Source organism: Trichosurus vulpecula, chromosome 6 (genome assembly GCF_011100635.1).
Source record: "Trichosurus vulpecula isolate mTriVul1 chromosome 6, mTriVul1.pri, whole genome shotgun sequence".
NCBI lineage: Eukaryota > Metazoa > Chordata > Mammalia > Diprotodontia > Phalangeridae > Trichosurus > Trichosurus vulpecula.
Window position 1 is genome coordinate 260601038 of NC_050578.1, and position 18988 is coordinate 260620025.

At 36.0% G+C, this 18988-nt stretch overlaps 1 protein-coding gene across 1 annotated transcript; it reads left to right on the forward strand.

The window, feature by feature from the left end:
* The first annotated feature begins 15593 nt into the window (after positions 1-15593).
* LOC118854993 (olfactory receptor 4S1) lies at positions 15594-16547 on the forward strand. Its single transcript, XM_036765146.1, has one exon. The coding sequence runs from the start codon at positions 15594-15596 to the stop codon at positions 16545-16547; it is 954 nt and encodes a 317-aa protein (XP_036621041.1).
* The last annotated feature ends 2441 nt before the right edge of the window (positions 16548-18988 follow it).

Sequence of the window (18988 nt, forward strand, 5' to 3'; positions counted from 1 at the left end):
CATAACAACCTGGAAAATCCTACATGACATAATGCTGAGTGAGTGGAGCAGAGCCAGGAGAACATTACACACAACCACAGATATATGGATTCTGTAAGGACCAACCCTAACAGACTTTGCTCTTCTCAGCGACAGAAGGTGCAATGACAACTCCAAAGGATTCACGATGGAGAATACTATCTACATCCAGAGAAAGAACTATGAAGTATGAATGCAGATTGAGGCACACTTCATGCTAGTCTTCCCCCCCCCCACCTTTTTTTTTTCTTTTTCTCTCTTTTGGTTTTTTTTTTTTGGTCCTTTTTCTTCTTTCACATGATACATTTCATTGATCACAGTTTTTCTCCATAACTTGACTAGTGTGTAAATTAATTCAATGCGAAGTTATACATGGAAGCTATATATGGGATTCCATGCTGTCTTGGGGAGGGAGGGAGGGAAGAAAATCTGGAACTCAAAATTATGTGGAACCAAATATTGTAAACTAAAAATAAAAAAAAAAGTTAAGAAAAAAACAACGAACAGAATGGTTTGGATGAGAGGGCTCGAAGAACACATATTTTCTGGTATGGACTTATTTTATTTTTTATTTGTATATAATTTTTTAAAATATATTTTATTTCCCACAATTATATAATAAAACAATTTTTAACATTTTAAAAAAATAGCAAAACTAGTATGAAACATATAATTATCTCAATAGATACCGAAAAAGCCTTTGACAAAATAGAACACCCATTCCTATTGAAAATATTACAAAGTGTGGGAATAAATGGAGTGTTCCTTATAATTATAAATAGCATCCACCTAAAACCAGCAGCAAGCATTATATGTAATGGGGATAAGCTAGATGCATTCCCAATTAGATCTGGGGTGAAACAAGGATGTCCATTATCACTCTCATTATTCAGTTTGGTACTGGAAATGTTAGCTCTAGCATTAAGAGAAGAAAAAGAAATTGAAGGAATTAGAATAGGCAAAGAATAAACTAAATTATTACTTTTTGCAAATGATATGATGATTTACTTAGAGAATCCTGGATATTCAAGTAAAAAATATTACTTGAAATAATAAACAACTTTAGCAAATTTGCCGGATATAAAATAAACACACATAAATGCTTGGCATTCCTATATATTACTACCAAACCCCAAAAGCAAGATATAGAAAGAGAATTTCCATTTAGAGTTACTGTAGACACTACAAAATATTTGGAAGTCTACCTACCAAGACAAACCCAGTGCCTGTATGAACATAATTGTGAAACACTTGTCACACAAATAAAGTCAAATCTAATTAAATGGAATAACATCAGTTGTTCATTGTTAGGCCAAGCTAATATAATAAAAATGATAATTTTACCTAAATTCATTTACTTATTCAGTGCCATTATCAATTGAACTACAAAAATTATTTTACAGAACTGGATAAAATAATAACAAAATTCATTTGGAAGAACAAAAAATCCAGAATGTCTAGGGAATTAATCAAAAGAAATGCTATGGAAGGTGGCCTAGCTATACTAGATGTCAAACTGTACTATAAAGCAGCAGTCCTCAAAACTACCTGGTACTGGCTAAGAAACAGTGGTGGATCACTGGAATTGGTTAGGTACAGAAGATGCAAAAGTTACTGACTATAGCAATCTCCTCTTTGATAAATGCAAAGAATCCAACAACTGTGTTAAGGATTCACTATTTCACAGACACTGTTGGGAAAATTGGAAAACAGTGTGTCAAAAAACCTGGACATAGACCCATATCTTACACCACATACCAAAATAAAGTCAAAACGGGTACATGATTTAGGAATAAATTCTGATACTATAAGCAATTTGGGATAGCAGGGAATAGTTTACCTATCATATTTGTGGGAATGGGAAGAATTCATGACCCAACAAGAGATAGAAAGCAGTATGAAATGCAAAAGGAATAATTTTGATTGTGCTAAACTGAAAAGTTTTTGTTTAAACAAAGCCAATGCAACAGAGATTCGGAGGGATAATGTTTCTGATAAAGGCCTCATCTCTGAAACAAACAGGGAACTGAGCCAAATTTATTGAAATAAAAGTCATTCCTCAATTGAGAAATGGTCAAATTATATAAACAGGCAGTTTTCAGAGGAAGAAATTAAAGATATTTACAGGCATATGAAAAAATGCTTTAAATCACTGTGTATTAAAAAAATGCAAATCAAGACAATTCTTAAGTACCCTATATCTCCTATCAGGTTGGCTAACATGACCATATAGGAAAATGATAAGTGCTGGAGAGAATGTAGGAAAATTAGAACACTGGTACATTGTTAGTGAAGTTGTGAATTGATCCAGCCCTTTTGGAGAGCAATTTGGAATGACGCTGAAAGAGATATTAAAATGTGCATACCCTTTGACCCACTAATACTACTCCTAGGGCTATGTCCCAAAGAGATCACACAAGTGGAAAAAGGACCTGCATGTACAAAAATATTTATAGCTGCTCTTTTTTGTCATGGCAAAATATTGGGAATTAAGGGGATGCCCTTCAATTGGGGAATGGCTGAACAAGTTGTGGTATAAGAATGTAATGGAATACCATTGTGCTATAAGAAATGGGGAAGATACAGACTTCATATTAACCTGGAAAGACTTACATGATCTGATGCTGAGTTAGAGGAGCAGAACCAGGAGAATATTATACACAACCACTTTGATAGACTTGGCTCTTCTAATTAACACAAGGTGCAAAGACAGCTCCATTCATAGGACTCATGATGGAAAAAGCTAGCTACATGCAGAGGAAGAACTGTGGAGTCTGAATTCAGATTGAGGCAAACTATTTGCTCTCTTTTTTTCCTTTTTTTGTTTCTTCTCTCTCATGATTCATTCCATTGGTCATAATTCTTTGCAGCTTGACTATTGTGTAAATAAGTTTAATGAGAAGGTTTAAGTAGAATCTATATTGGATTACATGTCATCTTGCCAAGGAGGGTGGAGGAGAGGGAAGGGAAGAAAATTTGAAACTCAAGAACATGTGAAACTAAATGTTGTAAACTAAAAATAAAAAATCTAATTAATTTAAAATTTTTTTTAAAAAGAAAGTACCTGGAATTAAAAGACAATATTAGTTTTTAATGTAACTGTTTTTAAAAGAGTAAATGATAAAACTGGTGTGGAATTTATAAATTTGAATATTAGAGCTAGTCTGAAGCTTGGAACGGAGGCTTCTAGAGTTTGGAGGGCTTAAAAGGCCATGTGATCTAACCTTGTCAGTTAACACATGCAGGAATGGTACCATTCCATGTTATTCCCACAAAGTGCACAGATCCTTCAACTCTATTCTTTTAACAATTCAATTTTCCAAGTGATATAACTTGGAAGGATGTCAAAGAGTCCTTTTCCCCTTTCTTATGCTGGTAATTGTGCCTTCTGCTATCATCAAGGTATTAGTGAGAAATGTTGCTTTGAGGTGTTTTTTTTAATCATAAATGAAGTTTTAAAAAATTGTCTTCTTAATATTAGAGGTCAAAATGAGTCTGAAGCCTAAAACATAAATGTTTGTCTATTATGAGCTATATATCCATTCAAGTTAACCAATTTTTGTCTAATGTTTATCATCTTCAATTCACTGAATTAACACATGAAAAGGACACTAATATCAATAAAATAACCTCTTTAGAAATGGGGAACTAATGGAAGATTGAATGGAAGGCCATGGAGGAATAATAAACAAGGTATATAATTCAAGTATTTTGATAACATAGAAAAGATTGTTGCTAGCTGGAGTTTCATGGAAGGTTTCAAGTATGACTTGGTTTATAATCAAAGACTTGAATGTTCATTGATGGAACATGTATATTTTCTTGTAGGACATGGAGAGCCACTGAATGTTTCTAATCTTTGTATTCATGTGACCAAATCTTGGTTTTTAAAACAAGAATTTGTCAATATGAATGAATTCCTGTTGAAAATAACAATGCCAAATCTAGCACTTTTTATGGCTATTGGTTCCATCTCTGAATGGCCTTATTGAAGAATGAATTCATCATGATTATGCTCTGTGACCAACCCACACCTGGTTTTCATTGTCACCATTTTAGATACATTTGCTTGGCCACATTAACTTAGAGAAAAACATGTCCAGAACAGCTCACAACTCTAGATTTTGGGCATCACTGAAATTCACATCTATTTATTTGCCAGCTTATACTATAAGCTATGCATGGCAAAAACAAATCATGGAACAGTAATGGAACCAGAACTATTATGTAATCAGTCATTCTCAACTTAGATCACAGAAGCACAGATATCAAGCTATTAGGGACACAGAGATCATCCAGTCCACACACTGCCTGTTACAGAGTAGAAATTAAGATGCATAGTGAGTTAAGTGATTTTCTCAAAGTCATACAGTTAATTTCAGGTTGTATTTTAAATAAACATTTACAAGAATTTATATAGGCCCTATTATGTGACAGATACTGAGCCAAGGGCTTTTCCAATACCTCATTGGATTCTCAAAATGACTCTGTAATGAAGGTGCCCTTGTTATCTCCATTTTACAGTTCAAGTAACCAAGTCATAGAGCAGTTAAGTGACTTGCCCTAGGTCACACAGCTAGCCAGTATGTGATTCTGTATTTGAACTTAGCTTTTCCTAACTCCAGCCTGTCGTTTTATTCACTGTTCTACCTAGATGCCTTGTAAAACTACACCAGTTGCTGCTAGGGTTAGAAGGGACAATAGAATATAAAATTGTAGACACAGAAAGGGTCTGAGAAATAGAACATCAGACCTGGAAGGGACTTCAGAACAGGAAAAGTACATGAAAAAAAAAACATTTTTTTAACATTTCCTTGCTGTTGTATTATGGTAATTTTGTTTATCATTTGAGCCATCTCAGTCTCATTATCTGTAAAGTAGGGATAACAACTCTAATAGTAGCTAGTTCATTGGGCTATTGTAAGAAGACCAAACAAATCACTATGCAAAGGGATGTGTAAAGTTTACAACATTACATAACATTTGCTGTTGTTTATAATGAAACTTATGCCTGGAGAAATGAAATAGCACCCAAATACAAACAGCTAGTTAGTTGCACAGCTCAGAAGAGAACCAAAGTCTCTTCACTTCCTGGTCTTTGTTTTCCCTTTGAAGTCATGCTTCTCAGGGGCAGAGCCAAGATGACAGCTGGAAAACAGAGACTTGCATGAGCTCCCTGCCAGGATCCTCCAAAAACCTATAAAAAATGGCTCTGAACAAATTCTAGAACTGTAGAACCCACAAAATAGCAAAGGAAAGCAGGGATCCAGCCCAGGACAGCCTGGATGGTCACTGGATGAGGTCTATCCTGCATGGAGCAGAGGGGAGTGTAGCTCAGCATGGGTGGCGAGGACCAACCAGACCAGGAGCCAGTCAAAACACGCCCTAGCGCCCTGAATCAGTGAACTGTGGCAGTTACCAGACATCTCAACCCACAAACACCAAAGACAACAGAGAAGGTTAGTGGGAAAAACTGGGGTGGATGGAATTCGCTGTTCAGCCACTGCCGCAGGGGCAGCAGGGGGATGTATAGCTACAGAACCACAGCTGGAGTTACTTCTGGCACCAGGCCCACCTGGTGGGAGGAATTAAGTGGCAGATCAGAGCAGGAGTGCAGAGCCTGCTTAAGATTTGCCTCAGGTATGGGTTGGGGGTTCTTGGGGAAGATGTGGCAGAGCTGGCTGTATAGAAATAGCTGTGAAATCAACGGTGCATCCCCTCAAGCTTGGAACAAAGTACTCTTTGCTCTAGAAGCAGTCATACCCCACTGAAAAACTCAAGGGTCAAGTAAGTTGGCTAGGAACATGGCCAGGCAGCGAAAACGCACTCAGATTCAGTCTCAGACTTCGAAATCTTTATTTGGTGACAAAGAAGACCGAAACATGCAACCAGAAGAAGGCAACAAAGTCAAAGAGCCTACAACGAAAGCCTCCAAGAGAAACATGAACTGGTCTCAGGCCGTGGAAGAACTCAAAAAGGAGTTGGAAAAGCAAGTTAGGGAAGTAGAGGAAAAATTGGGTAGAGAAATGAGAAGGATGCAAGAAAACCATGAAAAACAAGTCAATGACTTACTAAAGGAGACCCAAAAAATACTGAAAAAATTTTGAAGAAAATAACACCTTAAAAAATAGACTAACTCAAATGGCAAAAGAGCTCCAAAAAGCCAATGAGGAAAAGAATGTCTTGAAAGGCAGAATTACCCAAATGGAAAAGGAGGTCCAAAAGACCACTGAAGAAAATACTACCTTAAAAATTAGATTGGAGCAAGTGGAAGCTAGTGACTTTACGAGAAATCAAGATATTGTGAAACAGAACCAAAGGAATGAAAAAGCGGAAAACAATGTGAAATATCTCTTTGGAAAAACCATTGACCTGGAAAATGGATCCAGGAGAGATAATTTAAAAATTATAGGACTACCTGAAAGCCATGATCAGAAAAAGAGCCTAGATATCATCTTTCAAGAAATTATCAAGGAGAACTGCTCTGATATTCTAGAGACACAGGGCAAAATAGAAATTGAAAAAATCCACCAATCACCTCCTGAGAAAAGATCCCAAAAATAAAACTCCTAGGAACATTGTAACCAAATTCCAGAGCCCCCAGGTCAAGGAGAAAATACTGCAAGCAGCCAGAAAGAAACAATTTGAGTTTGTGGAAAAATAATCAGGGTAATACAGGATCTAGCAGCTTCAACATTAAGGGATCAAAGGGTTTGGAATACAATATTCCAGAGGTCAATGGAGCTAGGATTGAAACCAAGAATTAATTATCCAGCAAAACTGAGTATCATGCTCCAAGGCAAAATATGGATTTTCAATAAAATAGAGGACTTTCAAGCTTTCTCAGTGAAAAGACCAGAGCTGAATAGAAAATTTGACTTTCAAACACAAGAATCAAGAGAAGCATGAAAAGGTAAACAAGAAAGAGAAATCGTAAGGGACTTACTAAAGTTGAACTGTTTTGTTCACATTTCTACATTGAAAGATTGTGTGTATGATTCATGAGACCTCAATATCATAGTAACTGAAAGCAATATCCCTATATATGTGTGTATGCATATATATACATATGTGTGTCTATGTATGTATATGTATAGGTGTATATATATATGTGTGTGTGTGTCTGTGTATATATCTATATCTATATCTATATCTATATCTATATCTAGACAGAGGGCACAGGGTGAGTTGAATATGAAGGAATGATATCTAAAAAAAAATAAAATTAAAGGATGAGAGAGGAATATATTGAGAGAGAGAGAGAGAGAGAAAGGGATAGATAGAATGGGATAAATTATCTCACATAAAAGTGGCAAGAAAAAGCGGTTCTCTAGGAAGGGAAGAGGGGGCAGGTGAGCATGAATGAGTCAATCTTGCTCTCATCGGATTTGACCTGAGGTGGGAATACCATACACACTCAATTGGGTATCTTACCCCACAGGAAAGAAGGAGGAAGAAGATAAAAAAAGGGGAGACAATACAAAGGAGGGCAGACAGGGGGAAGAGGTAATCAAAAACAAACACTTTCAAAAAGTGACAGGGTCAAGGGATAAAATTCAATAAAGAGGGATAGGTTAGGAAGGAGCAATACATAGTTAATCTTTCACAACATGAGTATTGTGGAAGGGTTTTACAGAATGATATGCATGTGGCCCATGTTGAATTGCTTGCCTTCTTAGGGAGGGTGAGTGGGGAGGGAAGAGGGGAGAGAATTTGGACCTCAAAGTTTAAAAACAGACATTCAGAAACAACAAAAAAAGTTTTTGCACGCAACTAGGAAATAAGATACACTGGCAGTGGGGCATAGAAATTTATCTTGCCCTACAAGAGAAGGGAAAGGTGGATGAGAGGGGAGTGGGGTGACAGATGGGAGGGCTGACTGGGGAATGGGGCAACCAGAATATATGCCATCTTGGAGTGGGCGGGAGGGTAGAAATGGGGAGAAAATTTGTAATTCAAACTCTTGTGAAGTCATGCTTCTCGGAGGAGCTGAGTAATTGTCTTTGTGCTTTGGCCACAAACCGCCTTGTAAAATCTGTTCAGCCTGTCTCACATACAGTACAAGGTCTAGGTGATAAAAGGGACAGACCTAGAGATGATTCTCAGATTACAGAAAAAGATGTCAAAGTGCGTATTCTAATTGGTAGAGGGAGAACACTGCATTTTTAAATAAACACGCATTGAAGTTTTGCAAGGAACCAGTACTCATTAATTGATTCCTATTGTCAAATCTTTGACTCCTTCCAGAAGGGTGCTGGAACCATCCCTAGTAGGTTTGGAGAGTTAATTGTTAAGTGTTCTGAGCTAGAATGTACACCTCTGAAGTAGACAAATGTTATAAATTGAAGTTTGATTTACTGTTTTGTTGATTTTCCGGACTTTAGTAAACAATAGAGAAAATAATAAGGCAGAATAAATTTACAAGTGTGCTGCAAATGTGCAGAGAGACAGTTGTTAAATGTTTACCTTTAAACTTCATTTTCCTCCCGTTTTGTCTTTGTATTTCGAATGTCTAGAACAGCACCTTGCACATAATTGTAGCTACTAAATGTTTTCTGAATTGTTGAACAGAAGAATGGATAAATTAATGGGTTATTTTATAGACAACCTGATATTTCCCAATTTAGCATAAAAGTTCATGACATGTATCCTTCCAAAAAATTCAAACAAAATGAAACATTTCTAGGGCTTCCAAACTTTACCAGCTCTATTCTACTACCATGGCACCAATTGGAACCATAATGAATTTCTTTAAATTGGGATGTAATACACTGGGGGTCTCATTACCAAATCTCTTGATGAAGTTTATGTGATACAGCTTTCATGGAAGACTTAAAGCCCTGGTGTTGATCAAGATAGGAGACTCTTTTCTAAGTGTCTCACTGTATCACTCCCCACAAGGAAAAGGCCAAGACTACTGTTTTCTGACTTTGATTGAAGGACAAACCTTTCCCCGTCATAACACGGTACTTACCCCAGAAATTCATCCGGAGATGTGAGCCTGTCTGGAACCATTAGCTGAAGATCATAGGATTAAATCTGGGGATCACTGAAGAATTAAAACTGTTTTGCTTTCTCCTTTTGTACTTGGTCATCAGATGAAAACCTCCTGAGCATTATCTAAAATCTGACTTTTCTAGTTAGGAACACATCAAATGTGAGTTTTTAAAAATTATTTGTGCCAAGAATTCCCCATGGTGTCTTTTAAATCCTAAATTTATTGTTCATTCTTTTTGTGTTGACAGATTATTACTTTGGGGGCTTATCCATCCCTTAGTGAGATGTAAACACACTTAGATAGGCATTATTATTATATAGTACATATAGCACAGGGTTAGAAACCAAGAGATTTGAGTACTTGTCCGAGCTCATTTACTTATAACATTGACTGAGTTATTTTCCCTCTCTGGGTGGCCAAAGGAGGGGAATGTATTATATGATCCCCAGATGCTTCCAGCTGTGATATTCAGTGATTTTCTTGAAGTGCCCTGTTTGGTAGCTGATGGAGGAAGAAGAAAAGATAAACGAAAAATTAGTCCCCAATGTGGTACATTAGGAAATTTTAGACTTGACTATCTTCCTGAATTGCTAACTTGAATATAAGATAGATGAAGTGGCGAAATGCTAAAAACCCCAGTCTTAGAGCCAAGAGACTTGTGGCCAAATAATAAAGAAGAGATTTAGAGCTGGAAAGGACCTCAAAATCATCAAATCCATACACCTTATTTTACAGATAAGGAAATTGAGTTTGAGAGAAGGAAGGTGACTTGGCCAGAGTCATCTAGCTACCAGATATCTGAGAAAAATTTAAACTAAAGTCATCTTGACTCAAAGTCAGTAATTATCTACCACACAATGGTGCCTCCTTTGAATACCACTCTTACACCCTTTAAACTCTGTATTTCTAATTTAATCCTTCTAATCCATTCCTAGCTTATAACTAAATATGGTTGAATAATGTTTAAACCTGAACCAAAGACTCTGATTGAGATCTAGAGGTACCCTCCTATGCACATAATACAATTTACTATACAATTTTGTGCTACTGATTTGAGGTGTCCTTAATTCTCTCCCTCCTTAAGATATATATGTGTATGTATGCATACATGCATAATACATACACACACAAACATATATATATATATATATATATATATATATATATATAATACTATGACTATAATTATGCCTACATAGTTATACATATATATATAACTATGTAGTCTCCATACATGTATATATGCATATATATACATATGCACATACATTCATATATGTATATATATACAAAATATATAATCATAGTCATAGTTATAGTCATAGTTATACTGTGGCTCTTTGTTAGTTCTCAGATAAATTAATACACTTATTAGATGATCCTTGGAGAATCAACACTTCAATATAATCGATTCTCTTTTCCTTTTAAAACCAGTAAGGCATTTATGAAGCAGCTGAGAATTTCAAATCTATCCTCAGACCCTTATTAGCTGTGTAACCCTGAGCAAGTCATTTTTTTCTGTTTGCCTCAGTTTTCTCTTCTGTAAAATGGGAATAATAGCACCTGGCTCCAGTGTTGTGAGGATTAAATGGGATATTTGTCAATTGCTTAGCACAGTGTTTGGCACCTATGAGCTATATAAAGGTAAGTTATTTTTGTTGTCATTATTATTATTATTATTACCTATTTTTCACCAAAGAGGTATTATTGTCTGGCAATTAATGAGATCCTATCTAAAACAATTTACAAAACTGGAAAGGTAGAAAAAGTAAAAACAACTTCCATTAATGTCTGTTTAACTCAAATCTCTATGAATGTGGGCACATATATTTCAACTCTTTATTTCTATATTTCACTTATATATTTTGATTCTACAATGTTTTATACTAAGATATGGGGATGATTGAGAAGAGAATATGGGAGAGGGTAGACCTCTGATTTTATGAGTATAGGGAGTTGCCAGCGAGGAATTTTCTCCTCCACTTTTCTGCAACTTATAGCCTTAGGCTAGTCTCTTACACAGAAACCTCTATTTGTTACTCAAAGATTAAGGGGTTTGACCAGGGTCACACAGTTTATATATACCACAGTGTGTTGGTAACCAAAAATGGGCTCCTTAGCACTTAGTCAACAAGTGCACCTCACCTATGCCAACCTTCTACCTATGCTTTGATATTCTCTATAGTGTCTTTTGCAGAGCATTATATAGCTCTTTTAAAAATACCTTCGTTAATGGGGGATTCACTGTCTTATAAGATATAGAACTTCATTTTAAATTGTTCTAATGATAAAATATTTTCTAAATCTTTCATTTTACATAAGACAATATACTAAAGTATGAAGTCTGCTGGAATGGGAGCCTACAGATATTTGGACTTATATATCAAATATAATACTTTAAGTAGGACTTAAAGTCTGCAAAAAAATGACTGACATTTTAGCTCATTTGAGCCACACACCAATCATGTGAGAAAATTAATATTATGACTGTCACAATCTACCAATCACAAAGCTGACATTAGGTACCGTACCCATAGTTATAGAGCTATTATTATTTTCATGATTTCAATGCATGCTGTCTGCTAACAAATCCAGTTTTCTCTCTTCTTTCTCTCCATTGGTTATTTGATGCTAAATACTCTCTGAGATTATGCTGAAATTTTAATAAAACAAGCCATTTATGAGGATTTGCTTTTCATGAGAGAGTGGTAGTTCTCCTTTTTCTCAATGTCTTTCAGTATTAGAGGTTTTCAAATTTTATTTCTAATGTCTAGAATAATGCCTCACACATAATTTAAATATCAAATTCCTCAAAATTCCACAAATATCTATAAAGTGTCAATTATGGGCAAAAATATGCACTGGATTTTGGAGAAAAAGATTCAGAAATGAAACAATCCCTGGCCTCCAGGAGTTTACATTCTATGTGCAGAGCATTGATGCAATTCTATGATAGGTGGATTAGTCATTTCAAAGGCCATCTACTCTTTTCCCTCAAGCTGATTGTGTGATACAACCATCACATGAGGGAATCTGTTCAATGCCCCAACATCTTCATGAAAAATATTCTTCTTCCCTTTTGGGAATCACTGTACAAGAAAGAAGCATTTAACTAGCTCAGAGAGACATCCTTGGAGAGAAAAACATAATTGCTTCTTGGCAATAATTGAAGTGCCTAGAATAGTCTAAGATCCCAGGATTCTATCACCGGAATTCAGCTATCACTTGGATTTGGCTTTCCTGAATATAATTAATGACATTATAGGATTTAGAACTAAAAGAAACCGTAGAGACCAGATCATGTAATACAACCCACCATGTTTTAGATGAGAAAACTCAATTGTAAAAGAAGTAAATGTCATATACCTATTAAGAAATAGATTCGTGATTTGAACCTAAGTCTAAATTCAATTTTTCATCCATTTTCTCAACTTTCATCTAAATCCCATCTTTCTCTATGGAGGTTATTGTATGTTTCCCTCAGTTTGTCAGATATAACTGAATAAGAAGGGAAAGGTAACCCTGGACCCTGAACCCCATAGTGAGAGTAAATCAGGGAATACCAGGAGATGACATAAAACAGTGTAGGCTTAAAAAATACAATTAGAATAAAAAAAAAACATGTCCACTTCCTGAAATTTGTTGCATTTTTTTTCTCCACTCATATAGGGGCCCCCCTTCATCAGCCTTTATGCAGGAGTTATATTTTGTATAATTTGGTGCATCAGGGTTCTATGGTAACAGTTTGTTCTGACTTTTTGGTTTACATGTACTGTTTTACCATCTCGGTCTCTTCCCCTTAGTTCCAGTTTGAGATTTTCTTTGCCCCTACTCCAGATTTCCCTGATCACCTACGTGAGTCAGTCCTGCCTCAAATGAGATAAAACAGTTCACTAAGAATGTTACCTTTCAATTAAGGCAAGGGCATAGAATTCATGCCAGTACCTAATGACAATCAAGCATTGCTTACTTATTATCAAAATACTGATTCACTTCCTTGTTATGATAGGTTTACTTATATAATTTGATAGCTTTGACATATACAAGCACACACATACACACACACACACACGCACACACACACACACACACGCACGCACGCACGCACTACAAAATACATCAGACTCCTCTTTTCCCTTAAAATTAGTCCCCAAGGCCACCCACCTTGTCTAAGTATGGTTCCTTTGCTTAAAACATGCCTGGTCTCCACATTGAGTATTCAGCTGCCTCCAGAGTCCTTAGAAAATTCTTTTGCATACCCTCGGTGTTGGCAAAGCTTGGTTCCTTGAGCTGTGGATGAAAATATAGAAACATCAGTTCAAGGAAAGGAAAATAACATTCTCTGTTCTCTTTGCTACCACACTTTAATTTTGAATATTTTTTGCCCAGCACTATCAGTGGTATCCATTTCTAATAGCTCTGTGTGTACAAATTCAACATTCAAGGTCTTTGGTTACACTTGATATACTAAAGCATAGAAACAACTAAAGGGAAACAGGCAAGGAGATGAAGTGAGTAGACAATATATAGGAAGAGTCCTAGTTCAAGGTATGCAGTTAGTCAAGCAATAAATATTTATTAAGTCCTACTATGTGCCAGAAGCAATGCAAAAGACTGGAGATTTAAAAAGAAAACAATTTACAAAGTGTCTGCCCTCAAGGAGTTCACAATCTAATAATGGAAGAAAATATACAAAAAGAAGCTAAAAATTATTTGGGGAGAATGAGGGATATATATATATATGTGTGTGTGTGTGTGTATGTATATATATATATATACATATATATATGTATATATATATATATATATATATATATATATATATATATATATATATATATATATATATACTTCTGATGATGACAGAGTTTAATTCAAAATTCAAAGGAGTGGTAGGAAATCAAGACATGTTTGACTTGGAACCTTTGGGAGGAGAAGTTTTTAGTTCTGCCCTCCAACCAATGGGTACTGAGTATGCTAAAGAGGTATGAGTACAAAGGGACATACAATCTCACAGGATGATAAATTTTCTGATGATGATGTTGCTGGGAATACAATGTAGTCCAGCCCAAAGGAATGCAGCCTGAGTAATACAGAGAACAGGATCTTGCCTGAATCTTTGATTGCCACTTAAGATGGGGTTAGATGATTGAGATGGCATGGAGACAGCCAACATCTTCATCCTACGGATATTTTTTCTTAGTCTCAATGAGACACTGAGATTGAAGGGACTATATTTTCTCTTTATTTTTTAGGTGATATACACATAATGAGCACGTTCTCCTTGCCTTTTTTTTCTTTAAATTTAACTCTCTGATAACATTGAAATCAGTGTCTGTGGGTTCTAGACTGAAGGCTTTGATGGTCAGTGACAATGTTGGTAATCTACGTATCTGCTGAAGGCTTCAGAGATCTTCCAGGCAGTCTTTTTTCTCAATTGCTTGGAGTGGAGATTTCAGATGCTGGAAGTAAAAGTCTTTCATTCCTCTATTCAATAAACTTTTGTGGCTCTCTGTAGCCTATAGGAACAAATAAAAGTTCTTTGTTTACTCCAATAAACAAAGGGTTATTTGTAAAAATCATTTACTCAGTTATACTAGAGTAAAACAGGAATAAAAGTAACATGGCAAGCAAAAATTAGATTACAGTAAAAATTCTAGTAGCTCACAAAAATAATATCCTATTTTGTAAATGCAAAGACAAACATATTACTAATTAGTTTAAGAGTACTCTGGTTGTTCTTTTTTTTCATTATTTAGTTGGGAAAATTTAGATATTTTCATTTTCTATGATAGAAAGCATTATGTTAGCATTTTTCATTAACCTGGCCTTCTTTTAAACTTTCCTGTCTTCTTACTCTTTATTTTCCTCTTGATAATATACAAGCAAGCTACAAAGATCAACTTTCTGTTCATCACACTTGCTAGTTCATACAATGTCTCTGTGGAGATGGTCTTATGTAAAGCCATATTTTACCCAGGGGCACCATGAGAAAAAGGATAAGGGAAAAACAATTATAACTGGAACATTTAGAAGACTATGAGCCACTGGAGATGGATTTAGAGCTTTCTTTGTATTACTAGAGCTTGTTAAATAGTGCATAGTTTGACACATGCTTACTATATGCTTATTGATAACCTGACTGAAATGAAAACAAAAACAACCTAGTCACCTGACAATCTGAGAATCAAAAACCATGATATTTCTTATAATTGAGTATTACCACATGGGATATTTAAAAAGTAGTCTCTTTATTGTTCTCACATATTGTGAAATATTTAATACATCACAGTTGGGTCAAGTAAGGCACATCTGTATATTTGTGTATGACAATTAGTTTAAAATTTGTACCATAGCATAAAGAAATAGTTATCTTAAAAGGTGAAATAAGCATTCAATCATTATCTATTCATTATCCAGGGACTCAACGTTGATCGAAAATCAGTAATCACAATAATCAAATAACTCGGTTTTCTCTTCTTCATTCATTTTCATTGATTTATTTTAGGTCTTATACTTTACCTAATATTATTGTTTGCATTCCATATAATTCCAGGTATAAATCACCAGCACCTTGATGGCTAAAGTGTCCTCCCAATTAGTGGAAACCCAAAACAACGTGACAGAGTTTGTCTTGTTTGGACTCTTTGAAAGTCAGGAGATGCAGCATGCTTGCTTTGTGGTGTTCTCTATTATCCATGTGCTTACTCTTCTGGGAAACTTACTTGTAGTGATCACCATAAATGCCAGCAAGACACTGACTGCCCCCATGTATTTCTTCCTCAGCCATTTGTCCTTTGCAGATATGTGCTACCCATCCGCTACCACCCCAAAAATGATTGCTGACACTTTTGTAAAGAGAAAGACCATCTCTTTCAATGGCTGCATGACTCAACTCTTTTCTGCCCATTTCTTTGGTGGAACTGAGATCTTCCTCCTCACTGCTATGGCATATGACCGCTATGTTGCCATCTGTAAACCTCTGCACTACACAACCATTATGGATCGGCGGAAATGTGGCCTGCTGGCTGGGGCTTCCTGGGTAGCTGGCTTCCTTCATTCTATTCTGCAAACTCTCCTCACTGTCCAGCTACCTTTCTGTGGCCCAAATGAGATTGACAACTTTTTCTGTGATGTCCACCCCCTGCTGAAGCTTGCATGTGCTGACACGTATTTGGTGGGGCTGATTGTTGTTGCCAACAGTGGCATGATCTCACTTGTCTCCTTCATTATCCTTATAGTCTCATATATTGTAATCCTGTTGAGCCTGAGGAGTCAGTCATCAGAGGGGAGGCACAAGGCTCTTTCCACCTGTGGCTCCCACATCATCACTGTCCTCCTAGTCCTTGTGCCTCCCATGTTCATGTACATCCGCCCCTCTACCACACTGTCAGCTGACAAACTTGTTATCTTGTTCAACATTGTGATGCCTCCATTACTCAACCCTCTTATATACACTCTGAGAAATAATGAAGTCAAAAATGCCATGAGGAAGTTATGGAGTATAAAAAGGACATCTGAAAAGAAATGAACTGATGTTTGACTCATTCAATTCTAGCCAAGTCCAGCGATGTGTGACGGTGAATGTCTACTGCTTATTGGAAGCTCCATGTTTGCCTATTTCTGGACTGACATATGCACTCTTTTGGAGGAAACTGAAGAATTTGAAATCACACATTAGGATGATATTCAATACATTTAGAAGTATATTTGGAATCTCTTCATTTTTCCCTCATGAGAAATTTGTGAGGAAGAGTTAAAGAACACGAGAAACTGAAAATGCCTCCAGATTTAGTGATTTGCTTAGATTCAGCAAAGTAATTAAGAGAAATAAAATTGAAATTTGTGCGCCCTTATTCCTTTTAAGTACTCTCTCTCTCACACACACTCGACACAAGACAATATGGAAAACTTTATGACTAATCCACGTTATGATTGGTAGATGACTCTAATAACACTGGGCTTGAGGGGAGCTGGTTTGGTGTGAGAAATGTTTTTGTTCTTTGAGAAACTTTCTTTCTGCTGTGTACATCAGGACTTCTTTTAGCTGCTTTGGCATATTTCCCATAATTTGTTGAGTAAGTTTTGAGACAGTGTTCTAAATTTGAAGTTGGGAAGACCTCCTTTTGAATCCTGCCTCAGATGCTTCCCAGCTGTATAACACAAGACAATTTGTTTAAACTGTCTCTGAGATCTCAATTTCTTCAACTGTAAAATAGAAATAATACTACTTCCCTCACAGGGCTGTCGTATCTAAAAATACATGTAGTATATTTAAGTTAGCTGTTAACATTAATTAGATTTTCATCATCATCACCATTACTTCCCTCTCCTCTTTCCCCTTACTTTTCATTTCCCTCCTTTTTCTCTCCTTACCCTCTCCTATATGTTTCCATATTCTGAAGTTGTTGACAGGATCCAATTTATGTGGACCAGGGTTAAGAAACATGTCCAGTCTTCCTTTCCCACTTCAAAGTCTAAGAAATGTATATGATTATTTTGACTTCCGTGTTTCATGGGAGCCATTGCACAACTAGTCCAAAGAATGAAAACTGGAAAATGGCCTTGGAGATAATTTACTCCAAACCCCTCATTTGATAGAAGAAGAAACGGAGGCTCAAATAGGGAAATACCTTGCTCCAGGTGAAAAAAAAACATTAGCAGCACCACTCAGATTTGAACCTAAGTCTTTCAACTCCAAGACCAATATTCTAGTTTCATTATATCCTGGGAGATATAAAATGTAGGTAAAATTTTGTCATGTTTTCTGCCCAATGTGGAACTTACAGATTAGAAGGAAGATAGACATACTGACAAATAATCATAATTCACAATAATGTATTATAAGCGTATTTGATAGAGATAAAATAGGATAATATATAGAAGGCTGACCTTAAAGTCCATGAAATGTGGGATATAGAAACATTGATTTGGGTCTGGGGGAGACCTTCAAGCTCATCTAGTTTAAACTCTTCATGTACAGATGAGGAAATTGAGACTCTGAGAGTTTGCCCGACTTGTCTAATAATACACAAGTTTTAAGTAAGAGATGACATTTGAACATAGGTCATTTGCCTGTAAATATCATGTTCAATTTCTTGACATTATCATCTACATAATAGTGGATAAAGGGTTTCGTCTCCAAATATCTCTGGAAACTTGCTTGGCCTTATTTACAAAGCAGAGAGGGGTCCTGTTCCACCCAGGCAGAGAGAGAATCTACATCTTCAGATCCCCATGCTAATGGAATCATAGAGCCTTAACTTGTTGGTGTAATTACATTAGAAAAGTAAAATAAAGAACTATGCAATGTTCTTTAAGGAAGGTCAACCATTTAGTTCAATTGAATTGCATTAGATAAGCAGATTGTTTGTCCTATGCACAAGTGCTATCAAAACCTAATAGAAATAGGGTCACTAAACCATATATAAGGATTCCTCTGGATAGTGTATTGACTTAGAAAACTCCACATTAACCTTACTGATATTCTACTGTACTTTTATTTATTGTGTTAAATATTTCCCAGTTACATTTTAAATCTAGTTTGATGTGTTCAGGAGTGTTGCTGGCTATAGCCTACAGTCACATGTTTGACACCTCTACTATACACTGTGCTAGGTTCTGGGTACATGAACTTAGTAAAGAGATATTCCTTGCTTTGAAGGAGTTTTCACACTACTCATGGGATACAGGATCTCTATTCTCTATAATTTTGTACTGGTTGTCACCTAAGCTTAATGTCACCTAATGTTCTCTCTCCCCACTACCACCTTTCCTAGGTACCCCTCAAACTCAACTGTAAAGGCATATCTTCAAATATTACTTATTTCCTGTCTACTCTCTATTTATCTTTTATGTGACTAATTAGTCACATATTACCTCCCCATTAGAAAGTGAGTTTCTTAAGGGCAGTGGCTGTTTTTGTTTTGCATTGGTTTCTATCTTTCTGGGCATACCCAGTATTCAGCTCAG